Source organism: Schistocerca serialis, chromosome 2 (assembly GCF_023864345.2).
Source record: "Schistocerca serialis cubense isolate TAMUIC-IGC-003099 chromosome 2, iqSchSeri2.2, whole genome shotgun sequence".
Taxonomy (NCBI): Eukaryota; Metazoa; Arthropoda; class Insecta; order Orthoptera; family Acrididae; genus Schistocerca; species Schistocerca serialis.
In genome coordinates, this window is record NC_064639.1 from 674268850 (window position 1) to 674295241 (window position 26392).

Sequence of the window (26392 nt, forward strand, 5' to 3'; positions counted from 1 at the left end):
AGTATTTTTTACACAAATGTATCATGATATGGCAGCTGAAGATTCATCTCTCATTTTATAGCAGCACTCATTGGCTTTCCAGGGGATATCTATTATCCTGCACTTTTTAACTAATGCCTGGAAGAAAAAATCATATTAGTGCTAAGTGCTTACAATTTAGGAGTGAAAAATGAGTGGCAAGTAGGAAAATATTCCATTGTCTTTTGAGCATGCCTCCAGAATATTATTAATTCTTGTTCCAATATTTCAGGTGACAAACATTCAGCCATTCTCAAGGTGACCTGCTTGCAAGATTTTTACATCACTTTACACAATACTGTGGAGTAAGTGAATACGTGTCAGAGATAATACTGATGGTAGCAAGAGTGTTAGCCATTGATAAAATTTTACGTGCTTAAGAGTAAAATAAAGCAAGTGCAGAGTCAGGGAATCCATAGTGCTTAAAAAGTGTTTGGTTGATTACTATGGGTGGTGTGTGATGGAATGCCAGGCAGTGAAGACTTACAACAATATTTCCTTTGAGAGCACATACATGAAATGAGGGGTTTTCATGATTTCTCAAGCTGGAAACCCTTGTCTTGGTTGAGCAGGTTGTCTGCCAATTTTATCTCCACAGCTTCCCTGACCACTGTACCTCAGTAGGATGAGCCTGTGGAAAGTATCTTAACTTCCCCATATTCCACAGATTGATCAGCGAAAATAGAATGTTCAGTCACTGCACATTTATTGGGCTATGTAAGAGGAGGGTGTGTCACTGGTACTCAAGGCAAGCTCTGATTTTATGAAAAGTAGGTATATACGAAATTCCTTGTGAGTGTGGTAACAGATACACAGGACAAACAATATGAACTGTAAAAAGATACACAGGACAAACAATATGAACTGTAAAAGAACATTGCCTTAAATAACAGTGATACACCCCCTTCCACAGCCCAATAAAACCTGCAGCTGCTGAACATTGTATTTCTGCTGTCCATTCCATGGATTATGGGAAAGCTATTAAACTGTTCACAGCCTCATCCTAGTAGGACTCAGTGGTCAAGGAATCTATGGAAATACTATCAGCAGACAACCTGCTCAACCAAGACAAGGGTTTCCAGCTCAACAAATTATGGAAACCGCTTCATTTCACATTTACACTCTCAAAGAAAAGATTGTTCTAAGTCTTCACTGCCTGGCATTCCAACATATGCCATCCATACTAATCAAACAAATACCTCATAAGTACTGTGTATTTGCTAACTCTACACTTGCTTTGGTTTTCTCTTTAGACATGTCAAGTTTTATTTACAACTGATGCTCTTATTAGCAACAGTTATCTGTGACACATGCATGATTACTCTATTTAAAACTCTTGCAAGTGACTCACCTTGAGAATGGCTAGAAGACTGGCAGCCAAAATACTGGAATAAGAATTAACAATATACTGGATGCATGACTGAAGGGTGATGGAATATTCGACCCACTGGGAAACGTCACGAAATACATAGGAAAATATTGTTTGTACATGAATACTTTAGGTTTGCTTGATTGTCATATAGTAACTGAAACTAATAACTGAAATGAACCGAAAAATTACTGTTCATGCAAAGACTCAATCATTCCGATTTTAGTCTGCCAGTTTGTACTAAACCATTCTAGGTAAGTACTGGGATATTGTTTGCCATACTAATGATTAAGCTCTGTAAAGGACAAGGAGATGAAGATCACAGTTTAGTGTCAATTGATGATATGGTCATCAGAGGTGGGACACTGACTAGATTGAACAAGGATATGGAAGAAAACCAGTGACATCCTGTCCAAAGAAACCACTCTGGAATTCTCCTTACATGGTTAAGGGAACACAAAAACATAAATCTGGATGTCCCAATCCTCCTACATGAGAGTCCAGTGCATTAAGCACTGCACCACCTCATTAAGTTAAAAACTTGTAAATGGAGAATATTCTCACATATAAGTTTTCTTTTTAATTCATTATGTCCAGCTTAGAAATGTGTGTAAACTTATGTAGCACTTCTTTTCTTCCCAATATCTCTTCATTTGTTTACAGTGTTCCTCCCCTCCTCCCCCCCCCCCTCCCCCCAGCCTCACCCCCTCCTCCTCCTCCTCCTCCTCCTCCTCCTCCTGCAACCTGTCAAGAGGGCTTCTCATTATTGTAATTAAATTTGTGACTGCCAATTCCATGACTGAGAAGTGAAGCAGCAGAAGTTCAGTTTCCATAAGTACACTTGTAACATCCAGACACTGCTTCATTTGTGGAAGGAACGCAACAGTCTGCTCCACCCGTGGGCAATTTTAAAAGACACGTAACTGTTTAAGTACTGTCTGTCATTTAGTAATAGTAACCTACTCTTCAATTTGTAATTTATGAAATTAGTTAATTACATGTTCCACATATCATTTGAACATTCTTTTATTGAACGTAGAAAATACCAATTTTAAAATAAAAATTCATCTATGGAACAGAAGGAGCTGTCCATAAGAAATGGTTTTTAATTAGATTTAAAACTTGCTTTGCTACCTCAGATGTTTATAGTATTGGGCAAATGATCAAAAATTTTTGTTGCTGCATACTGAATTCCTTTCTGTGCCACTCCCTTTAATAATGGGTAACAAAACTCATTTTGGCCTCTAGTTTTGTAGGTATGGATATCACTGTGCACTGGATTATTTATGATGAATTTCATTGGAGAATGTACCGTATGATTGCGATGGTGCTGTTAAGATGCCTAATTGCTTGATGAGGTCCCCAAGTGACTTTCTTACTGCTTGCTTCTGTGCAATCAATACTTTCTATCTATTTGATGTATTACCTCAGAAAATTATTCCACAAGAAATTGCTGTGTGCAAGTACCAAAATATGTCAGGAGATTGATTCATTTCATTTCCAGGTTTAGCAATTACATGAAGTGTAAAAGTAGACCTATGGTCTAAGGGTAGAGTCTTTGATTATTAATCAAAATGTCCTCGATCCCGAGTTAGAACCCAGCCACCTCTTAAATTTTGAATAAAAATGATCAGCAATGGCAGCCGAAGACTTCTGACATAAGAAGTCACTCTCATTTAGCCAATGGCCTTGTCAAAGAGGGCAGAGGAGCTGACAAGAGGTTAAGGGCATTCTCTTCCCCTTGGGGTAATAAACTGCCCCAACGGCACAAGAATCAGCAATGATCAACTGCACGAGGATGCAGAAGGTGACGGAAACCATTGCATTAAAGACACACAAAGCATATCCACAGAAAATGTGGCCTGTAACTGAAAAAGTCTCATGGTGATCTCTCCATTGGCAAGAGATTCCAAATTAGAGATCTCCAGGACGGGACTGCAAAGGGGGAGGTGACCATGATAAAAAGATAGAATAACCAATGAAAGGATAACATTCTGTGAGTCAGGGTGTGGAATGTCAAAAGTCTGAACATGGTAGGGAAGCCAGAAAATCTGAAATGGGAAGTGCTGAGGCTTAATCTAGATACAGTGGGGGGTCAGTGAAGTGAAATTGAAAAAAGACGGGGATTTATGGATAAATGAGTGTAGGGTAATATCATCAGCAGTAGAAAATGGCCTAATGGGAGTAGGATTCGTTATGGATAGGGAGGTAGGCCAGAGACTGAGTTACTGTGAACAGTTCAGTGATCGACAGCAAACCAACACAGACAATGACAGTTTAGGTGTACATGCCAAATCACAAGTAGAAAATGAAGAGATTGAGAAAGTATTTGAGAATATTGAATAATAGAAGAAATACTTCAGTTGATCGACAAAAGAGGGAAGTACAAAAATGTTTGGGGAAATTCAGGAGTACGGAAATACAAGTCACTCTTGAAGGAAATATACAAGAAGTGCAGGGAGGCTAACGTGAAATGGTCACATGAAAAATGTGAAGAAATCAAAAAAGAAATGACTGTCAGAAGGACTCAGTCATCAATATGAAACTCAAGTCAACCTTCAGTGAAATTAAAAGCAAAAGGTGGCAACATTAAGAGTACAGGGAATTCTACTGTTAAATGCACAGGAGAGAATGCATAGGTGGAAAGAGCACATTGAAAGACTCTATGATGGGGAAAATACACCTAATGATTTGATGGAAGAAGAAACCAGGCAGATATAGAAAAATAAGGCAGGAAGGATAGATAACATTCCACCAGAATTTCGGATGTCACTGGGGGAAGTGACGATAAAATGACTATTCACGTTGGCATGTAGAATGAATGAGTCTAGCAATATACCATTTGCATTCAAGAAAAACATGATCCACACAATTCCACAGATTACACGAGGCAACAAGTGCGAGAATTTTCGTACAATCAGCTTAACAGCTCATGCATCCAAGTTGTTGACAAGAATAATATGTAGAAGAATGGAAAGGAACATTGAGGATGTGTTAGATGATGACCATTTTGGCTTTAGGAAAGGTAAAGCACCAAGAGGCAGTTCTGGCACTGTGGTTGATAATGGAAGCAAGACTAAAGAAAAATTAAGACATCTTCACAGGATTTGCCGACCTGGGAAAAGCATTCAACAATGTCAAATGCTGCAAGATGTGCGAAATCTTGAGAAAAGTAAGGGAAGCTATACGGAAAGACGTGTAATATACAATATGTACAAGAGCCAAGAGACAAAAATAAGGCTGGAAGACCAAGTATGAAGTGCTTGAATTAAAAAGGGTGTAATGCTGCGAAGAAGCAATGACGGAAATAAAAGAAAGACTCATGAGTGAAACTAAATTTCATTGTGAATGGATATCAATGATAAGATTGGCTGATGACATTGCTATCCTCAGTAAAAGTGAAGACGAATTACAGGATCTGCTGAATGGAATGAACAGTCATGAGTACAGAATAGTCATTGAGAGTAAATAGAAGACAGACAAAAGTAATGAGAAGTGCGGAAATGAGAACAGTGGAAACTTAACTTGAGGATTGGTGATCATGAAGTAGGTGAAGTTAAGGAATTCTCCTACATAAGCAGCAAAATAACCCACTGATGAATGGAGCAAAGAGGATATAAAAAGCAGGCTAGCGCTTGCAAAAAGGTCATTCCTGGCCAAGATAAGTCTACTAGTATCAAACATAGGCATTAATTTGAGGAAGAAATTTCTGAGAATGTATATTTGGAGCACAACATTGTTTGATAGCGACTTTGGGAAAAAAGGAAAAGAAGGGAATTGAAGCATATGAGATGCAGTGCTGCAGAGGAATGCTGAAAATTAGGTGGACTGGTCAGGTAAGGATTGAGGAGCTTCTCCAGAGAATCGATAAGAAAAGGAATATATGGAAAACACTGACAAAATGAAGGGACACCAAAGTAGGACATCTGTGAAGACATCATGGAATAACTTCCATTGTACTAGAGAGGTAACTGAATTAATTGTTTGAGCAACTTGTAAGCTTCAAATGTAACTTGAAAATAGTACATAATATTTTATTGGAATTTGATGCCGGCATTCTAAATTGAACTCTCTATCAACGTACTTTGCCATTTTCCGATATCTTCGAAAGTCTACTTTTAGTGCATTTCTTTGTTTCGATTTTGCGGGTGAAGAAAATGGCATTCATTTTAACCTGTCACCATTTTGTTGGAACTTACTATTCTTCAGTTACCCTATGTATGCTGATAGAAAATATACAGAAAACAACTTATTCAACATTATTTTGTTACAGGTCCAATAGAAGGACTTTAGGATTTTCTGCTGATGAACAATATTCGCAATACAAGGGGTTCTTGCACCTTGTGCTGCAGTTACAGGGAGCATCCAATGTGGACACAAAAATGATTTCTTGAAACAAATGTGTTAGGAATAAAACTATAACATCATATGTAGCATTACTTTTTATTCCCTCTGGGGAGGGGATGGGGAATTGATCACGAATATCATCTATTTTTCTTGCATTCCAAGAGGGCTATCTTCTTAATTATTCTTTGGAAAACATCACTGATACTCTCTTTTGTTGCTTCATCTCTTATGGGATTTATTATAAAACCAGTATCCAGAGAAAAATTTTCACTCTGCAGCGAAGTGTGCACTGATATGAAACTTCCTGGCAGATTAAAACTTTGTGCTGTAGGGTAATGTGGGATGGGAAGTCCTTGGTGGAATAAAAATAACTGAAGGAGCAAAGTTAACAACTCACCATATAGTTAATGCACTGAGTGTACAATACGCACATAAATAAGACTGAATATGTTACTAAGCTTTAGGACGATAACCTACTGTAGAGCTAATTAGTACAGATCCGATAAACCTTCGATACTCAAAGAATTGAATTTTAATGTGTAAAACAGCTTCAAATGTCTGATTACCTAACAAAGGAGTTAATGTGTTAAATATTTTACTGTAAGTATGTGAGAGAAAGCGTTTAGGAAAGGTCTGAAATTATATTTAAAGTTGGTTGGAAGCCTCAAGAAATACACATAGTTTCTAACTGTAATACTTGTCTTATTGTGTTAAGCCTGCACATAGAATTATACTTTTAAATGCATAGATTGTGATGACATTTGGAATTTTTAAATTCAGTCAATAACTAAGGGGAACACTGAAAATCAATTTTTTGTTGTGTCTGGAAGCCATTAGATAGGTATTCTGCAACTTGGCATCAGGTACCAGGATAGGAGTTTAGTAATATACATACACAAACACCTGAACGCCTAGATTTTTTGAGCCGACTACATTGCACTAGCACTGCGGCTCTGTTACAGTCCTTCACTCCAGTTGCTTGCAATGCTGATACAAAGGAGTGGTGGTGGTGGTGGTGGTGGTGGTGGTGGTGGTGGTGTTGGCATTGATACCTATAGGGATTCAACAATGATGTTGTCACTGGCCTTAATGAACTCATTAGCGACAGTACCTACAGCGATTTAACAGTGATGTCATCAGTGGCCTTAATGAACACATTAGAGACAAAATAAATATTTTTAATTATGCACCAAAAGGTAAAAAATGAAACCTAGTTCTCAGCCATCCTTTTCTCACTCACACTCACACTTTCACACACAAGACTGAAAGACATACGCTTCGTGGCATTTTATGGTTAAAACACACTACAGTACAGAACAGTTAAAATAATGTAACTGAGAACCCAGCCTGGTTGATCAATGGGAAACCATGCAGGTGTACTGACTGCACACTTTTACTTGGCCCCTGAGTACAGAATGCTGGGAGAAAAAGCTCGAAATCAGCTCATAGCACATCAGCTGCTGAGACCAGCCCCACCTCCTCCTGACACAGTAGTTAACACATAACTTATAAAAGTATCAAATGTATAATCTGTTGATGTGTCATAAAATGGACAAAAAATTTGATGGAAAGTCGCCAGAAGGGCCAGGTTCAGCCTCTCCATTCATTTTTCTAAATAATATTAACAATCATTACTCACAACACTGCAAATGGCCCAACACTATATCCACAATGGCTAATTACTGTTGCAAAACACATTACTGTTATGTAGATAAAGTTGACAATGTGTGTAATCATTCCAGAGCAACACCAAGTTCAAATGGTTCAAATAGCTCTAAGCACTATGGGACTTAACATCTGAGGTCATCAGTCCTCTAGACTTAGAACTACTTATATCTAACTAACCTAAGGACATCACACACACCCACGCCCGAGGCAGGATTCGAACCTGTGACTATAGCAGCAGTGTGGTTCCAGACTGAAGCACCTAGAATCACTCGGCCTCAGCGGCCGGCCAACATCAAGTACACTAACTTCTAACGACCACAGAGCAGCCATGATAAAGTGTGCAACAAGTATGTGTCTGTGTATGCAAAGGATGTCCCATTAAAAACACCACTTTTGAGTGTTTGTAAGTTATTAAACTTATTGATGAAATTAAGTAATTTTTCTAAAATACGGGAAAGGCAACCATTCACCTACAGTGGGCTGATGTGTGGCGCATAGAGACACTTAACAGAAAACAGTATCCACACTAGCCTTTGAGTTCTTATTCTTCTCCTAGCAAAAATATACACATTCAAACACACAACAGACACCCACAGCATTCTATATGGGCGTGGCAAGTAATCAACTACCTACTCGCATGAATGGCTACCGTCAAACTGTGGTGAATCACAGACCTGACGATCCAGTTGCTGAACACGCTGTGCACTACAACACAAATGCCTTCAACAGCTGCTTCACTACACAGGCCATTTGGATGCTCTCTTCCAGCACAAGTTTCTCCTAACTAAGCCGGTGGGAATTGTCTCTCTAGCATATCCTGTGCTCTTACAATCCCCCTGGCCTAACCTCTGCTAACCAGTTTCCCATTGCCTCATCTTACTAATTCCTTTCTCTATTCTGTCCATTCCATTCCTTCCTGGTACAGATCGTCGACTGCCTTCTCCCACTATTCCCTCCATGAGGGAAAAATCTCTCTCTCTCTCTCTCTCTCTCTCTCTCTCTCTCTCTCTCTCTCTCTCTCTCTCTCTCCCTCCTCCCCCCCTCTCCCTCCCCCTCCTTACCTTCCTCTCCTTTCCCCCTTCCCTTCTTCACCCTCTCCTTCTCTCAGTATCTTTTAGTTTTATAGACTTCTTTCATGTTGTAGTGCAACGATGCCTTTTGCTATCCTATCCTGGTAAACCCTGCCTGCCTCATGCTTCCCCCCCCCCCCCCCCCTCTCTCTAGCATATCCTGTGCTCTTACAATCCCCCTGGCCTAACCTCTGCTAACCAGTTTCCCATTGCCTCATCTTACTAATTCCTTTCTCTATTCTGTCCATTCCATTCCTTCCTGGTACAGATCGTCGACTGCCTTCTCCCACTATTCCCTCCATGAGGGAAAAATCTCTCTCTCTCTCTCTCTCTCTCTCTCTCTCTCTCTCTCTCTCTCTCTCTCTCTCTCTCTCTCTCTCTCCCCCTCCCTCCTCCCCCCCTCTCCCTTCCCCTCCTTACCTTCCTCTCCTTTCCCCCTTCCCTTCTTCACCCTCTCCTTCTCTCAGTATCTTTTAGTTTTATAGACTTCTTTCATGTTGTAGTGCAACGATGCCTTTTGCTATCCTATCCTGGTAAACCCTGCCTGCCTCATGCTTCCCCCCCCCCCCCCCCCCCCCCCCCCCCCGCCCCTGCCAATCTCCATGTTGCTACCGTCTGGCTAGGCAACTGGTATCAAAAATCAATCTCACCTTGGGAATGGGTGTTTGTGTGTGTGAATGTGTCTATTTTCGTGAGAAAAAGAGCAATAACTCGAAAGCTAGTGTGAATATTGTTTTCTGTTATGAGTACTATGTGCCACACATCAGTCCACTGTAGGTGAGAGTTTGCACCTCCCTTATTTTATGTAATGTTCCATGCAGGAATTTCCATTGTTGTTATATAATTAAGTGATTTACTTATTATTGCAGTGTATGCACCTGTGATTATGCACGAAATATGGTATAACTCAAATGTCACCTATAACATTGCAGGCACACACTCATTATTTCAATGAAATCTTGCATAGTTATTTGGCATATACGAAAACATACACTGAATCTTGGCTTCATGCTCTGGAGATGATTGTGGCCCGTAGGCGTACAAATAGGATTTCAAATACTCCCAACAACAAGAAATCATATGGTGTTCAGTCACAAGAACTGAATGGCCCATTCACATCTCCATTGCGAGAAATCACCCACCCAATGATCCACTTTCATAACAAATCCATTACTGTAATTGATGTGACAGGTCATGGGATGTTGTTGAAACAAAACCTCTTCAACATAGCTCAACATATTGCAGTAGAATTTGACATCCACTGTTAATGCATTTCCAGCACCATCTTTGAAGAAATGCTGCGCAGTTATGCACTCGACCCAAACACCACAACAAAGAGTCACACATTATGGATGTAACAGGTTATACATAATTACTCGAGGGTTGTGTGTGTCTCAAATACCACAATTTTGCTTGTTCATGAAGTCATTCAACACAAAGTGCACCTTATCAGAGGATATTATTTTCTTAATGAAACTGTTGTCCAGCCTTTGTTTTTCAAATGCACAATGGGCAAATGCTTGATGCTCTTCATGATTGTTTGGTTTCACTTCTTGTGTCATATCGATTTTATGGGCCCAAAGATGCAGATATTTTTTTAGAATTCACTGAATGCTGGTTCAGGGAACATTCAATTATTGTGGATGTTGGCAAATAGATTTCACTGGACTTACAGCAACATTATCACCCACAATGGTGACTTTTCCACATAACACCAAACACGAGGACACCCCAAGGGTTTAATGTCAACAAGCAAATCAGTTTTTTTTCAAATTTAACAATGTCTCCTCACAGTTCACTTATTCAGTGCATTATGTTGACCCAACATCCCATGGAGGTTGCGAACAGTTTCTGCAGACCATTCAACACATTAGTAATATGTTTCCACTATGAGAGCATGCTGTTACATCGTGAAGCACACTGTTAACTAATCACAAAGAAAACAAATGAAAATCATGCAATGTTCAGTTCTGCCAACATACTAGAATGGATGATTGGCATTTCAAAAGTTTCATTCTTTAAGGACTTACTTTTTTACAGCATCTTCAATTTTTTCTTTCTCAGTTTTTATCTCAGGTTCTTCCTCAGCAATGTATGTAGAAAATAAACCACTAACATCACGATATGCACACAGAGTTATGATGTATGGTTTCTGTAATAAATAAATAAAGGAAATAAGTATACAGGAACTGACACTACCACAACAATAATGGGACCATTTACAAATATTAGTATTGCTCCACCACCCCTTCGTTTCAATCTGCAGGTTAACAACAAAACCATTTTGTAGTATTGTATTCAAGCTGGGTTCTAGACTACTAATCAAATATTTTTATGATCTGCAACCCCCAATTATGCTGCAAATCAACACAAACAGGGACTTCAAACATTCTTTATGGTATTTTTACAAAATAATAATAATAATAATAGACAAAACCCAGGTTTAAGCATTTACTTACTTAACTGTTTATTCTGTTATTTTTACAAACATATTTGTAATATAATTCTCTAATGCAATGGTCATACAATGAAGTGTGAAGTATCAGATGACAAACAATTCTGACACAGTGAGACTTGTCGAAATATGTCCAGGCAGCTACACACCAAAAGAGCAACCTACTGTGACAGTATTAAAGGCTGTATCCCTCCTACCGCATGCAAGCAATTAAGCATAGGATATAGAATAAATAAATTCTCACAGGAAAAAATTCACACGCCTGGCAGAGAAAATACAACATTTTTGTGTCCAAGGGAGGTGGAGAAATGGATTCATTCAGAGCAGGGGTGGCCAAGAATTCAGCTCACAATCCGTGCCTGGCACATGCACTATAATGCTCAGCCTCACTGCAGACACCCCCCACCGCCATACCTTGCTATCTGAGTGCAAGGAGGGGGAAGAGGGGAAACTTGCCACATTTACATGGCAGTGCAGTTGCACTGCATACAACTTAGTTTTATACATAGTGTTCCAATTATCTGATGACTGCCTGCCTAGGGTATAGCAAGCCGGCCACAGAAGCCGTGTCTTGTGGTCGAACGGGTCCCATGGGACCTCACTCCTCCCCCCCTTTTTTTGTGGGTTTTAGCCTGAAGGTCATACAAATATATGCACCTTGTCGGCCAGTGTCATTAAAGCAGTGAAACAGGCATCATGATAATAATGGTGAATTTTGCAAATGCAACAATGGGAAGAGCAAATTATTCAATTCCACAACGAGGGTTTATTTATGATTTGTATCTGCGTACAGAGTCAACTTGTACTGTTCAGAGGTTGTTTGAAGATAAGTTTCCAGGTGTTCAAGTCCTGACTCGTGATGCAGTTCACAAATTAGTGAATAAAATTCATGAAACAGGAAGTTTTCAAGACAAGAAGAGTAAACAATGACGTATCGTGCTCAGAGAAGCTCGACTCAATGACATTGCATACCGCCTGGAAAATCCCCCTGAAAAGTCTCTTAGATGTCTTTTGCAGCAAGCATAAATATCATGCACCACTTCACAAAGAGGTGCTAAGCTGCTTGGGCAAAGGCCCTATAAAGTATCAGTAGTACAAGAAGTTCAACCTGATGATCCTGCACACACATGGTTAAGTTTTGCAAATGGGTTTTCAAACAAGAGCATGATGGGTGTAATAGATCCTTACCTCATTCTGTTTTCAGGCAAGGTTTGGTTCCATTTACACAGGTATTAATACCTATAACTGTTGACACTGGAACACAGATAGATCTGTTGTGCTTCATGAGGAACGCCTTCATGATAAGAAAATAGGGGCAGAACATTTTGCAACCATTTTTAATGAACTGAGTGAAAGAGAATGAAGCTTTGAATTTTTTCAACAGGATTCAAAACAAGGGCTCATATGGCCAATGTTTCTTTGCACGCAATTCACGATGTGTTCGGTGGAGAGTGATTAGTAACATCTGGCCCACTAGAAGTCCTGATTTAACTCCAACTGATTTTCGTTTGTGGGGTACACTGAAGGACAAAGTGCACGCAAAAAATCCTCACACGATGGAGGAACTCAAGGCTAATACCAGTGGATCAATTAATTCAATAACTCAGAGAGAACTATGTAATGAGATTAATAATTTCTTGATTAGACGTCAGAAATGCATGTAAAATAGTGACAGGTAGTTTAAGCACCTCCTTGTGTGACGTTGGTGAGTACAAAATTTATTTGCTTATATTTTAAGAGTAGTCATTTAACACTGCAGCAGTATACAGACGATATGGCATCTAATCGCTGAGCAACAGAGTGCTCGCTGTCCTGCATCTCCTGCACCAGACAGGCAGTCATCAGATGAATGGAACACCCTGTACTTCACATTTCTCAACAGATTACAAATAAAATGTTTTTCCAGTATTATTTAATTATTTTTGGTGTACTAAAGACATAATATAATTTTTATCTCATGCAAACTGTCAACCTATGGACAGACAGACAAAGACAATTTCACAAATTTTCACACTCTGGTTGCCACGTAATTGTGACTTATTTAGTTTCGTAACCACACAAAAGGTCATTCCCACATACACATGTTGATCAATTATTGTAGCACTTTTGCAAGCACATTATGGAGACGTGGAAATTCCACCAGTGGAAAGCAATGTAGACATCCTCTGCACAGTTTTAACGTAAAAGGATTTGTCCTTAAAAGAGGAATTCATTGCAGGTCAATTAGTTACATCTAAACATATACAGAGGTACTCTAAACTGAAATGGCAAACAGTCTTGAAAACTGCTGTAAAATTGGTAGAGTGCTCAAAAAATTTAGGAAACCATTCTTTCAAGGTCACAATGAATTTTTCAAACATTGTGTTTTCTGTAATATCAGTAGGCTTAGGGAACTGAACTGTGTTTGTCAGACTGTGTCACTTGTACAATGCGATTTTTCTTTTAAATACAACCCCATCAAATCAGAAAGAATTTGTTTCTCACCTTGCAATGTCTTAATGTGGGCAGTGTGCAGTCAAGTCCACTTAAAATGTGAGATCTGAAATTCATTTCAGATTTTCTAATTGTTATTGCTGCACTCCTTTTTACCTGCATAAAGACAGCAATAGCAAGTTTTAAATTGAAAAATAGTCCTATGCATGCTATCTGACTTAACCAAAGTACTTCACAGTAATATGTAATTCTCCATACACTTCATTCAGTTCGAACAAAAACTGTAGCAACTGATGGTGGAATAATGTGTGTGGCTTCAGAAGTTTCACTATTTGTACCACCAATTTCTTCATGTGCAGCATGCTTGCCAATTTAGCACAAAGTGCTTCTTGATGTACAGAACAATGAATCCTTTCTGACCATCACTGTACTTTTTATGCTCTTTCAGAGTCAACTAAAACTTTTAAGTTCTTTCTGCTTGGCATTGTAATGTCATCCCACAGCAAATTTGCAGTACTTGTCGCTTATGCAATGCATAATATATATTGAGAATTCTCATCCACCTCTTCTGTCATCCCCATTCACTCTAAAAACTTTGATGATGGATCACTAGACTGCCTCTTTTTGTGTAAACAGCCACTGGACCTCTAAACGTCCTTCGTACAACGAACAAACAGTAACGAGTAACAATGCTGAAACCAAAATTCTGCTGAACTGAAGACAGTTGTAATAAACTGAGAAATGCCGCATGGCAATACTAAATGAAATGTTGTTCCGCAATGGGCACTTCTGAGAAGGACCGGGCACAGCCAAGATAGGGTGAGCCTTGGTACGCACGCGACCCATGTGAAGTTTGAAATGCTGTGGCTGGCACTGATTTAGGTAGACATCTGAATTCATTGACTACCATATAAACTTACAAGATGAGCTTTCAAGAAAGTTTTCAACACAATCTCATCAGTTCAAAAATGGTTCAAATGGCTCTGAGCACTATGGGACTTAACATCTGAGGTCATCAGTCCCCTAGCCTTAGAACTACTTAAACCTAAGGACATCACACACATTCACGTCCGAGGTAGGATTCGAACCTGCGACCGTAGCAGTCGTGCAGTTCCGGACTGCAGTGCCTAGAACCACTTGGCCACTGTGGCCGGCTCAATCTCATCAGTGCACTAAGTGAGTTTAATGGAATACGTGAGTATAGTGGATGGCCCAATTACTTTCAGAAATGAAGGCCATAGTGATTGGAATAAGGGATTGCTAATGAATATAAACACAAACATGACCAAAAGAGAATACAGAGATAGTAGTGGAAGAGGGAACTGGCAACAGGGCCGTGAGCAAAAAGATAATGGGAGAGAGGGAAGGATAAATAAGAATAATTGGGGGTGGAGGGTGGGGATTTTGATAATGGAGGATACCAGAAAATAAGAAGCAGCTACTTCTATGACTAAAGACATCAGTAGCTTCAAGCCATATAAATGAACTGCTGAATGAATGAGTACAGGAGGGTATGGGAGTCCATAATTTTAACGATAACTGGACTCATCAGTAGACTGTAGCATGAGATGAAAAATAACATGTCAAAGTTACTGGAGGTAAGTGAAAGAACTAAACAAGTGAAACAGAAATCTTTAAAAGATAAACTTTCTAACAACTGAAAATTTGGAGAACTCTTATTTATCTTTTCCATATAAAATTAATGAGGAGCATACACTGATTGTGTAAATTGTTTGTCAATTTTATCTCATTAATTAATGCTAGTAGGTAAGAAACTAATGGTGGCCAGTTAACTTTCTTAAGTTTACAGTAGTGGTAAATTTCTAAATTTAGCAAACTTTAAGTTTTGTTGTTAACTATTTTTCTTCATTTAAGTACCATCTGATAAAAAAGCCTTATTGACTCCAGAAAAATGTTAAAAACACTGCGTCACATACTACTCAAATTCTGATAGGAATATTGACAGCACATGGCATTATCTTTTTGGTTGGTACCAACAGTACAGTAATGCTGTGTACCTGAGTGTAAGCACCTAGTATGCGAATTTGTTAATTTAGATTTCACATTTTAATGTAGGTATCAATGAATATCAACCATAGTCACATTTCACGATGCATTTTGTCCTTTTCTGTGTGTTACTGAAATTTATGGAAATCACCTCATATGTAAGATCAAATTCGTAGACAACTATGATTACAGATCCTTCAGTAAAAAATAGCAGTCAGTGCCTCCTTGAACAAGTATAAATACCAAGTGTTGCTACTTACTTTTTTTATGTCTCACTGACACTGAGATCAGTAGACATCTAGCAATAGTTAACAAAGTATATGGGCAGAAAACCATAATGACATTTTCAAAGAACTTAAGCAATTTCACAAAGAATTTAGGAAAACCACAGGCATCGTAAACCAGTGTGGTCAGGTAATTCATAGTAAAACGAGTCTAGTTTCATGACTACAAACAAAGAAGGAAATTAGTAAATAAAATTTACTTTTTTTAAAGTTTCATTTCAGGCCAAGTAAGGACCACGCTGTTTCCCTTCATTCTTCTCCAAAACTCTTTTATTTTATCATAATGAGATCTTTTCCTCTTGTCAGACCATTTGATTCCAGTTGTTTTTCTGTTCATTTTATATTCCTGGAAATCTTTGGATACCTTGACTTCTATCTGATTTTGTCTCTGTTGAGTAAGGTATCCTGTTCAACCCGCATTTCTTCAAAGTCCTTTTTTTGTCTTGTCTCCCATCCCACCTCCTTCATCTCTTTTGCTGTTTTGGAAGAATATGTAGAACTTCTTTATTAATCTGTCTTCCTCCACTCTCTATACATGTCTGCCAAGTGCAGCAAATCTTTTCCTGAACTCATCTGTTATTTTACAATAGAATGAGCACATTTTCTTATTTGGTCTCGAAACCCAATGGCCATCTTTGTTCTTGATTAGACCTGATAAGATACTTCTTTCTGTCTTCTCCAAATCTTCTAATGCATTTTTACATCTGTATGACACATATAGGATTCTGGTGTTAAAAACTGTATTATGGTGCTTTAATTAGAAAAACATTTTTATCACACATAGATTTTATTATTTCAGCTCAGATTTTAACTACTGTTTTTCCACTTTTTATGTTTATATTTTCACCCAGATATTTAAAGCTGTCTGTTTTCTTGACGTTGTGATACTTGGGTTTTTAAAATTCTTGGTGAATTACTTTCACTGGTCATGTATTCTTTCTCTTCAAATGATGTTTTTGGATCTGCCTTTTCAGCCCTCCTTCATGGTTCTAGTCTCTTCTTTGTATTCCCTAAGGTATTGTCACAAGATTATCTGCAAAGGCCAAAAAATTTACTGCTTCTATCTACCCATCTAGCAGCCTTCTGAACATTTTGAAGATTAACTGTTGTATGCTCTACAATGCAACACATCTGGCACATGGTGCTTGCTTGAAAAGGTATCAGGACCACAGTATTCATCCAAGTACAAACATCTGAGAATATTGCAGGTGTTATAAAATCAAACTCTTTTCAATCTCTATATCTCCGAGGATTGTTGTTTCTTGCTTCATCCCCCTTCCTCTTGTGGCAGTGCCCCATTAGCTGAATGGTCAGCGTGACAGACTGCCAGCCTAAGGGACCCGGGTTCAATTCCCGGCTGGGTTGGGGATTTTCTCTGCTCAGGGATTGGGTGTTGTGTTGTCTTCATCATCATTTCAGCCCCTATCTGGCACGCAGGTCGCCCAATGTGGCGTCGAATGTAATAAGACCTGCACCAAGGCAGCCGGACCTGCCCCATAAGGGGCCTCCCGGCCAATGACGCCAAACGCTTATTTCCATTTTTACAAGGCACATCATTCTTGCTGGTACTAAGAGTAAAATTGGAAAATGGGAATAAATACAGGGGCACGCTAGATTTGAGTATATAATGCAATTGTTGGTGATGTAGCAGTTATACTGGTATGAAGAGGATAGCTGGCAACTGACAAAGGTGGAAAACTACAGTAAGCCAACCTTACAGTTGACGAATGAACAACAGCAATATAATAAATTGCAAATTTGAAATTCAGCAGAACATTCACGTTGTCTAATGTTGCAATTAACAGTTCATATCTTCATGTGAAAGTAAAGAACATGAGTCGGTGTGGTAATAGTGGTTGCATTTCCACCCTTCCTACACTGTTTTTCTGACATTCCACTGCATAACCTTTATTTTTTATTTTTTTTTTTTTTTAATTTTCTTCTCCTACAGTCACACCTTTATTTTTCAATTTGCAATTTTGGCTGTGACTGTTTGTTTTTGTCATTGCTCAGCACTATCTGTTTCGACTTTGTGGTAGTGCCATTCCACATCACAATGGAAATTTAACTGCAGGCACAATAATATTGTTGAACACTGTAGCACTGCTACTATCCAGGCGGTGCTTGCCATCAGGAGTGCCCTCTGATGAGACTACATCTTAATCCAGTGTACAAGTTGGCATAGGGCAGGTATGTATCAGTCGTGACACGATGTTTGGAGTACGCTGCAAGTGTGATATCGGTTTGGCTAACATGTTTTATTGTGAACTCTATTTGTCATAGGCAGAACTTTGATGCAGTGTGGGCTGGACTTTACTTTGGAATAAAGACTGAAGATAGCTAGCACTTTTTTTGAGTAGCATCCTGTATACTTCTCTTGTGAATAAACTGTGACAGGCCTACAATGGTGTCCGCGTAGACTACCTTTTTACAAAAATCTTTATTCTTGTACTTTCCCTTTCATGTTCCAAATTTTTTTTTTTCCAATATTTCCTCCTTCCCTACTGACACTTCTTTCTTATTTTTGACTTGTCTTTTGCCTTGCTGCAATTTCCAACTTATCATGTTTTCATATCAAGTCAGATCTGTCATTGTTATTTAATTATTAATTTCCATGCCACACTGTGCTGCTGTGTATGCGAACTCAAGGTCTAATATGAAAGTTCAGTCTGTTCCTTTTAAGCACCATATGATTTTTCATATGAAATAATTCTGGGGCAAGCACTGCAATAATGCAAAGCAGCATTAAAATGGAGCTCTTGCAAGAGAAGTGAAGCCATTTTCACACCCCAGGCCACAGGTGAAAACATTGCATTGGCACAACAACTGGACTGTGAATGAATATAAACAGTTATTAATTTCAGCAGAGGCATCAGCAGTGCCTACAGAGATGGGAGGGCCATGCCGAACAACTGTGCAATATGGGATGGCACACAGCCACTACAAGTTTGGGCTTCCATCACTGCACCTTCTGCTAGTGCCAAGTCCTCCTTGTGCTTGGTACTTGTCTGCCGGCAAGTTGCCTCCTGGCCCACTTAAGCATTGGCCAGACTCATGACCAGGAGGGCAGCTGAACGAGACCTGGGGAATGCAACTGTCCACCCCTCCATGCTGATGTAGGTATCTAGGTGCCATGTGCTTGCACTTGCTGGGGCGAGTTCCACCACCGGACACTGGCGTCACTTGTAAGCAACACTTTAGTCTTCAGCAATGTTGGCTCCAGCCGCAACTAACAGTGGCCACACAGTGCTGCATGCTCTTCTGGAGTCAGGATCACTTGGCACCAATGTCACGGTGCAGTAGTCGTCAGCTGATGCTGCCATGTGCTGTGTCCCCACATGCTGCAAGGGAGCAGGGCACCTGCATCCATTGAGACACTATCAGAGTAGTTAGATGAGTGCTAATAAAATGTTTAACTTTCAATGCTGTCTGTCTAGGCTAGCAACAGCCTGCTCCCACAACCTCGCCACACTGCCATGACTCCACCCTGACAGAAGAGGTGTAACACCCCTGGACCACCCGCCACAAGTGGTGTCGGAAGTGCTCGTGTTAACTTCAGTGGATGTAAGGAGACCCAGGCTTCATGCAGCACGAAGTCATAGGCACAGCTTGCAGCTGTCACACAGTGAGGTGAGTGGGTAAACTGATTCTACTAGTGTGTGAAGTAGGAATGGGATCTAGGAGAGAACTGCATAGGAACCTGAGGGTTACTGTAGTCAAACCGGCAGAGCCAGTAGATGTGTCAGAGTTTTGGGGGAACTGTAGGGAACACTGCTGACAGCTGATGAAGCATTCTCTGTGCAGTCTGCTAGGGCACAGTGCACATTATGCAATATCAGTATTGGCAGAATATTTAATAAGGTAGCACAGTTGAGGGCAGGCAAGGCAGAGTTACTAGGGCGAATTGTGCTTAAGAATAAGCAGTTAATGTTTGTTAGTTGGTCTGATCCTCAGATAGATCCAGCCACTGCCACCCTAATTACTCCCTTTTCTAGAAAGTCAGCTGAGAACGTAATGTCATTTCTGGATGACCTGGGACCATCAACAATAATGGGGTGTTGGCTGGAAGTTCAACTGCTGTAAGTAATGAAATTGCGGCTGATTGGAGACACAAAGGTGCTTGTCAGGTGTACAGAGTTTTTAAGGAATGCACAGGCATTTAAGCATGTTGGCACTAATGGGAAGTGTTATAGGAGTGGACAATTAGGGCATGTTCAGTGGAATTGAAGACAGCCTCAATGGAGTAATAATATTGTGGGGGACACAATCAATGGGATTGTAGGAATAATGGTGGGAATATACAGGGCAAGACTGGACAAGGGTTAAACACAAGAGGCAACCACAAGTATGCCGAGCAGCATTCCCATTAAGTTCTATGTATGCATAGGTACAAAGTGGTATACAGAGGATGGTGAGAGGCAGGAAACTTAAGTTTTTGTTGGACGCAAGGGTGCACGTGTCATTGCAAGTCAGGATCTCATGGGTCAGCGGTTTAACCCATCACCCTACAGACTGCGTGGGATGAGAGAAAACATGAAGTCATAGGATCAGTCTAATTGACTTTTCAGGTTGAGGTAGTTCAGTTTGAATAATGTGCGGAAGTAGTCTCATGTAAAGAAAGGTTTCTGTATTAGGATGCGGTTGGACTTTCCAATAAAACACCATGCCAAAATTGACGTTCGGTGACATATGGCACACCTTAGACCATTGGTTTTCAAACAGTGGGGCGCACCCCCTAAGAGGGGCATGGGGACACACAAAATGGGGCACAGTCGGGGCAAGCGGTACCAATGAATTACATTATTAATACAGTTGCTATTTGATAACGACGTGTGATAGTACTTACGATGAACTGTCTATTGGGCATCCAGTATTTCCTGTGTACTCTAAGATTCATTTTTATCTTAGATCATCAGCCTGAATGTAAGCATAGTAACTGATCATAGCCAATCCAACTACTGGAAGTCGTAGCAAATGAGTATAGTAGACATGCGAAAACTTGGCCAATCATCTCACGTCGACCTGCTTAAGAAAACTTCGTGCCAATTGTCTTCTATATAGGATTTCTCAGAGCCTCAGTGATACAGTAATAGTTGCCAGTAGCGGCTTTATTTCTAAGCAGTGTTGGCATTTGAGTCTTATTTCAACTGAGTTGTTCACTCAGTATCAATCAAACAAGCAGTTTAGTAGTGTGCACTTATATGATTATGTGTGTACTTATAATGTAAAAGTGAACTGTCGACTTGTAAGAGCTATTTTTTCTTTACATCATCATGTGCATGTAAAAAAAAATGCAGATACAGTAATGATTACATTAAATATGGTTTTGTTGCTGTACACAACAATGGTGTCGATCAGCCACAACGTGTTATTTGTTATGAAGTATTGAGCATGATGCCATGAGACCTTGCGTCTCAAATGGCCCAATGGACCTTTGCTGCAAAATGGGCTAGTTTGAAACCTAGGAAGTTGGATAGTACTGGATCCATCACTCAGTCTTCTAAAAAAGCGATCTAGCGTCCTATGAGCTATCTATACTCAGGACAAAAGCCAAGAACAGTCATATTGTCAGAGAAACACTTATCAAAGACTGCTTGTTGAAACCAGCTACTATTGGTCTTGGGGGGGGGGGATTCATAAATGCCACTTTCTGACAACAATGTGGAACAATGGATTGATGATATAGCCACAGATATTACAAATCATGTAGTTCTGGCCATGAAAGAGACACAGTTTTTTGCAATACAGTTAAACAACAGTACAGATGTTGCAAATTGTTGCCAAACTACTAGTTTTCATTCAACAGATACAAAAACAAAACAATTACATACAAGATGCTATTTCCTACAGAGCTAATGACTGCTTCAAAAGCAGTACACATAATGACAGTGATATCTGAATTCTTTAGCAAATACGAACAGTAATGGCAAAACCTGATCAGCATATGCACAGACGGCGCCCCGTCAATGCTTGGATCTCGCTCAGGGTTTGTACAGGTGGTCAGAGAAAAGAATCCCAATGTTATTTCAGTTCACTGTGTTATACACCTTCAAGCCTTGGCAGCTAAGACACTTCCAAAACAACTCAATAATGTCTTCAAATTATGCATCAAAATTGTGAATCACACAAAAAAGAGTGTGTTAAATACTCTTCTTTTTGTGGACCTTTGGGAACAGAACAAAAAACATTGCTATTTCATACAGAAGTATGCAGTCTCTCAAAAGGAAATATGTTAGCTAGATTATTTGAACTTAAGAGGTGAAGTGATTCAGTATCTGAGAATCCAAAAGCAAACTGAACTGTTTGTGGAACTCTGAAAGCCAAGTGTTCAAGTCGTGTTGGCTTATCTGTTAGACATTTTTGATTCATTGAACTCGCTGAACTTGAAATTGCAAGGTGGTAATTCAAACCTAATTTATCATTGGGATGCTATTACAGGGTATACTGATAAGTTGTAACTGAAAATGTAAAATTGTAGCCTGCAATTATTCCTGTTTTCCCAAATTATCTGGAATCATGGAAGAAGCACTCTTTATGGAGGTCTTTAAGTAAAATGGTACTACAAATAAAATATCAAATCAAATGCAGCATCTAACTGACGAATTCAAATGCTACTCCCTAGCTCATGTGCTAATAACATTTACAGACTGGCAACAGATCCTTTCCACATTCACAGAGATGTGCTGTTGAAAATGCTGCAAGAGCAAGCGTTGGAAAAAAATATCTGAACATTTATCCCAGTACGCAAAGCGAGCACTGCAACTGTACTTATTATTTTCAAGCACTTATTTGTGTGAAAGGGCGTTTTCAGCAGTTGCTAAAATGAAAACAAAATATAGGAGCCAACTCAATATTGCTAGTGACCTATATTGTGCACTTTCTTCTATTTAACCAAGAACTGAAAATATTTGCAAAAATATGCAAGCTTATTCATCACATTGATTTATTTGTTTTTAATTACAAAATTTATGTGCAAATCGTATAGGTCTACAATAAAATATTTATATTATACAGTTTATGTACTTTTTTTAACCCTTCACCAAGTGAATAATTGTGACAGGCCGTAATTCGATCATTCGATATCAGCCCCATTCAAAGTACTCTGTGTGAGCCGCCTTCCTGTTTCAGACTGCTCGCAGGCTCACGTATCTATCAGAAGTCATCATTTTCTTCTATTCATTGCAATGTACTCCAACAGACTTAATTATTTTTACAATATTTGCTGCAAAGAAGTGCCACATTTGAAACTGGCCGTCTCAGTAATGAGTAAAGCCCGAATATCTATGCAAATGCTGTACTGACCATTTTAGAGAATAAATGCAAATGTCACAGAAGTTCTTATTTAAAATCTTGTATTTAGAAATTTATAAGGGATACAAATAATTTTCCTGGCTTCAATGGAGAGGTTGCAATAATCTGCATAGGCTTTTCTCATGTGAATTATGACCAAATTGAAGATTACACAAAATTTATGGTAATTTGGCTAAACTAATTATTACCTTAGAAATGAAAAATTTTAGCAATTTTTAAAGGGCTTTGTTTCACAGAATTGGGCACAAAATACAACACAATAAGACTAAACCATTTTCTTCCCAAGTCTATTTCTCTGCCCAGGCCCTGGGTGTTTGTGTTGTCATCATCATCATCATCATCATCATCATCATCATCCATGACAGTGGTTAGATAGGACAGTGTAATAATAATAATAATAATAATAATAATAATAATAATAATAATTGACTGTGTAAAAATTGGGACTTTGTGCGGGTGCTGAAGACCGCGCAGTTGAGCGGCCCCAAACCAAACATTATCATCACCCCCAAGTCTATGTTAAGATGTTAGTAATTATCACTCACAAAGGAAAGTGGGCGAGGGAAGTACAGTACGCACATTTTTAGTTGTTCTTCCCGTGGCATGTCAGACAAAGTTGGAAACTTCATATTGATAAACCTTTTTTCCCCGACTGGCACCATCATCAAAATCTTACTGTTGAGGCACTAAATACGCGAGAGAAGTTGTGCTGTGTGTGGTTTACCATCTGATGTTGACAATTTAAATAATAACCAAATGAGTGATTAATTACTATTGGTAATAACAATTGTATTTATATAAAATTATCTGAAACAACCTACAATGCTCAATATGTTTTCGAAATGTCGTTTTTCTCTGCTAACTGCTTAGTGCTACAGCAGCTTTAAAACAGTTTCATTTTTCTTGATATGTGTGGGTAACACATTTGAAAATGAGAGTCTATCTGTATAATGTGCAATCTCGAATCTACGTTTCTTCTGTCAAATTTATACCACTGCAGCTTTTTGGTAAAATGTGCATGAACTCGTCAGTTGGCAGCTTCAAACCGAACACATATCAACATTCCTCTTCTCAATTAACACTTTGCTGCAGCGACAATGGCACTCTCTCACTCTCCTCCACCTGCACGCCCTTGAGATAAAACACTAACTTCAACTGTTCATACTGTAACAAATATTCTACTGCTCATAATCCAATGAACATGTGAACAGCAGTATAAATTTGTGTAGCACTGTGAAGTGTACTCATTGCACTTACCAGTACTGCAAAATGAGACACTGTCCTAAACTGAATTGAGGAAACAATTTTTTAAGAAAGGACATTGTTGTGGTTGCTGTATGCGCAATTTTAGTTAGTGGCTTACATCAAAGGCGTGCATGATGCAGAGGGAGTGTTGTTTAGCCACCGTGTATGTGAGAGGGGGAATGCTGACTTGGCTACACATCGTTGCTGCCAATCCAAAGATGCGTATCACAGTACAGAACTAGTGCCCATCGGCCAACATTTTGTATGAAAGCATGCACCAAAGTGAAATAAGTACAAAACTAAAACTGAATTTTGATACTGCATATTCTTATTGTTTTTCTGCTTCATTGTGCAATTTTGGTCTTATGACAGTTCATAGATGCATTAACGTTGAAGATATGATAGTGCATGGAAACTGGGGCTCTTGTGAGCCTTCACAAATTCATGTCACTTCCGTGCAGTATTTACACCTCAGTGGCTGACTGGTACATGGTGCATACACTATCTACATTGCCAGTGCCAAAAGAGAAATTAAAACATATGCATTTCCCTTCTTATGACCTGCTTTCCTCACCAAGTCCTTCTACTTTTCCCTTTCAACTCCCCCACCAAGATGATAAGCTAATTGGTCACACTTTCACATGCTTGCTGTAGGTACTACAGTGTTATTATTGTGAAGGGGGCACGAACTTTCCATTTTTGGCAGTACAGGGGAGTGACAAACAAAGGTTTGAGAGCCCATGACTTAGAGGAACAACATTTAGCACCAATGAGGTTCTATCACGAGTTTCATCTAACTGTGTACAAAACACTAAGGCTTGATTCACATAAAACAGAGCCACAGGTGAATGTAGACCCTGAGTTGCCTGCTGATATGTTATTTGTAATAGAGCCACTACAAGAAAATGAGGCACTGCATAAATTGCGTAGTTTTGGAAGAAAGAGCATTGTACATGTACAAGAAAGAGATGGTAGGAAAAAGGTACCCATGAATATAGATAATTTTTGTGAGGATGAGGTAAAACTACTGTTGGTAACAAATCTGGACTGCAGTGACCTGCATAAGATTCCATACTCACAATCTGGGGTGTATGGCATGTGACAGAAATCACTAGATGCTAGGACTGATAGGTGCCACCACTCTCAGACGCTGACGCAGCCTCTCCTTAGTGTACTCTACTGGCTGGCTGACGGCTTCTAGAGTCAGACCACACCAGCCTCACTCTCAGTCATATGTTGGTATTCAGCCTGTGTATCTTGGAATTGCAGTGCAGCCACTCTGAGGCTAGTGTTTTCTTGAACTAGTATTCTTGAAGTAATAGTGTTGTGTTTGATATTATCTGGGTATTTTTGTTGTCAGAACACAGTGGCCACAGGCATGGTCAGTTTTCATTGTTTCATTGTGTGGGTGATTTGTGCATTTGGTTGTGACAATTTTCTTGTTGTGACATGAAAGCTCTGCTTCAAACGTTGGAGCAAGAACAGTCGGAACTTCTTAAGGTCCCATGACCGGCTGTTCTGGCATTACTCTCTCCCCTTTTGTCTATGGCAATGTTTCCTCCTCCGTTCCCACTGGTTGACAAGGCGGTGGAAGGTTGGGAAGCATAAGAACACCACCTATGGCATTCCACATTACAGATGTGGAGGCATATCATGCACTGTTTTTGTCAAGAATTTCTCCCACCTTGTGTCAGGTGTTAGGAAGTTGGCTCCATTGCAGGAACCTTCTTTGTTGTCATTTGACAACTTCTCCTCGTTGTCATCTTCCTAGTATCACTGCATGCATGTCATGGCTGCTACGATTGAAATCTGCCAATGCAGGAAACAGCTCTGTCAGTATTATCATGCCTGCGCTGCAACTCTCCATGGCCTTCATCACAAATGCCATTTTGTCACGTCCCAGTCAAAAGAGTCATGTGCAAACGTCATGGATTGCAATGTTATAATCTGTTCCGCCCTGGATAAGGAAGTTTGGCAACCAGTCCTCTAATTAAAAAGCCCTTCCCTTGACAAGTGTTCCAGCCACTGCTCCCTGTTGCCATCATGTGTGTCTCATTACTCCCAACATGACAGATCAGAGTGTACCCACTGTTGGGCCATCTGTGGTAAGTGTTGTAGTGCAGTAGTCTCTCACTCAATGGTACAGAATGCAGTATCAGAGCATGGATATGGACATCCAGGAAGT

At 39.5% G+C, this 26392-nt stretch overlaps 1 protein-coding gene across 3 annotated transcripts in view; it reads right to left on the reverse strand.

Moving 5' to 3' along the window:
• Positions 1 to 26392, reverse strand: part of LOC126457766 (cleavage and polyadenylation specificity factor subunit 1) — a 296801-nt gene that overhangs the window by 132193 nt on the left and 138216 nt on the right. For all 3 annotated transcript variants that reach the window (XM_050094330.1, XM_050094331.1, XM_050094332.1), the window contains one exon: positions 10503 to 10624. In XM_050094330.1, coding sequence (XP_049950287.1) covers positions 10503 to 10624 — 122 coding nt within the window. The remainder of the gene's footprint in view (positions 1 to 10502; positions 10625 to 26392) is intronic.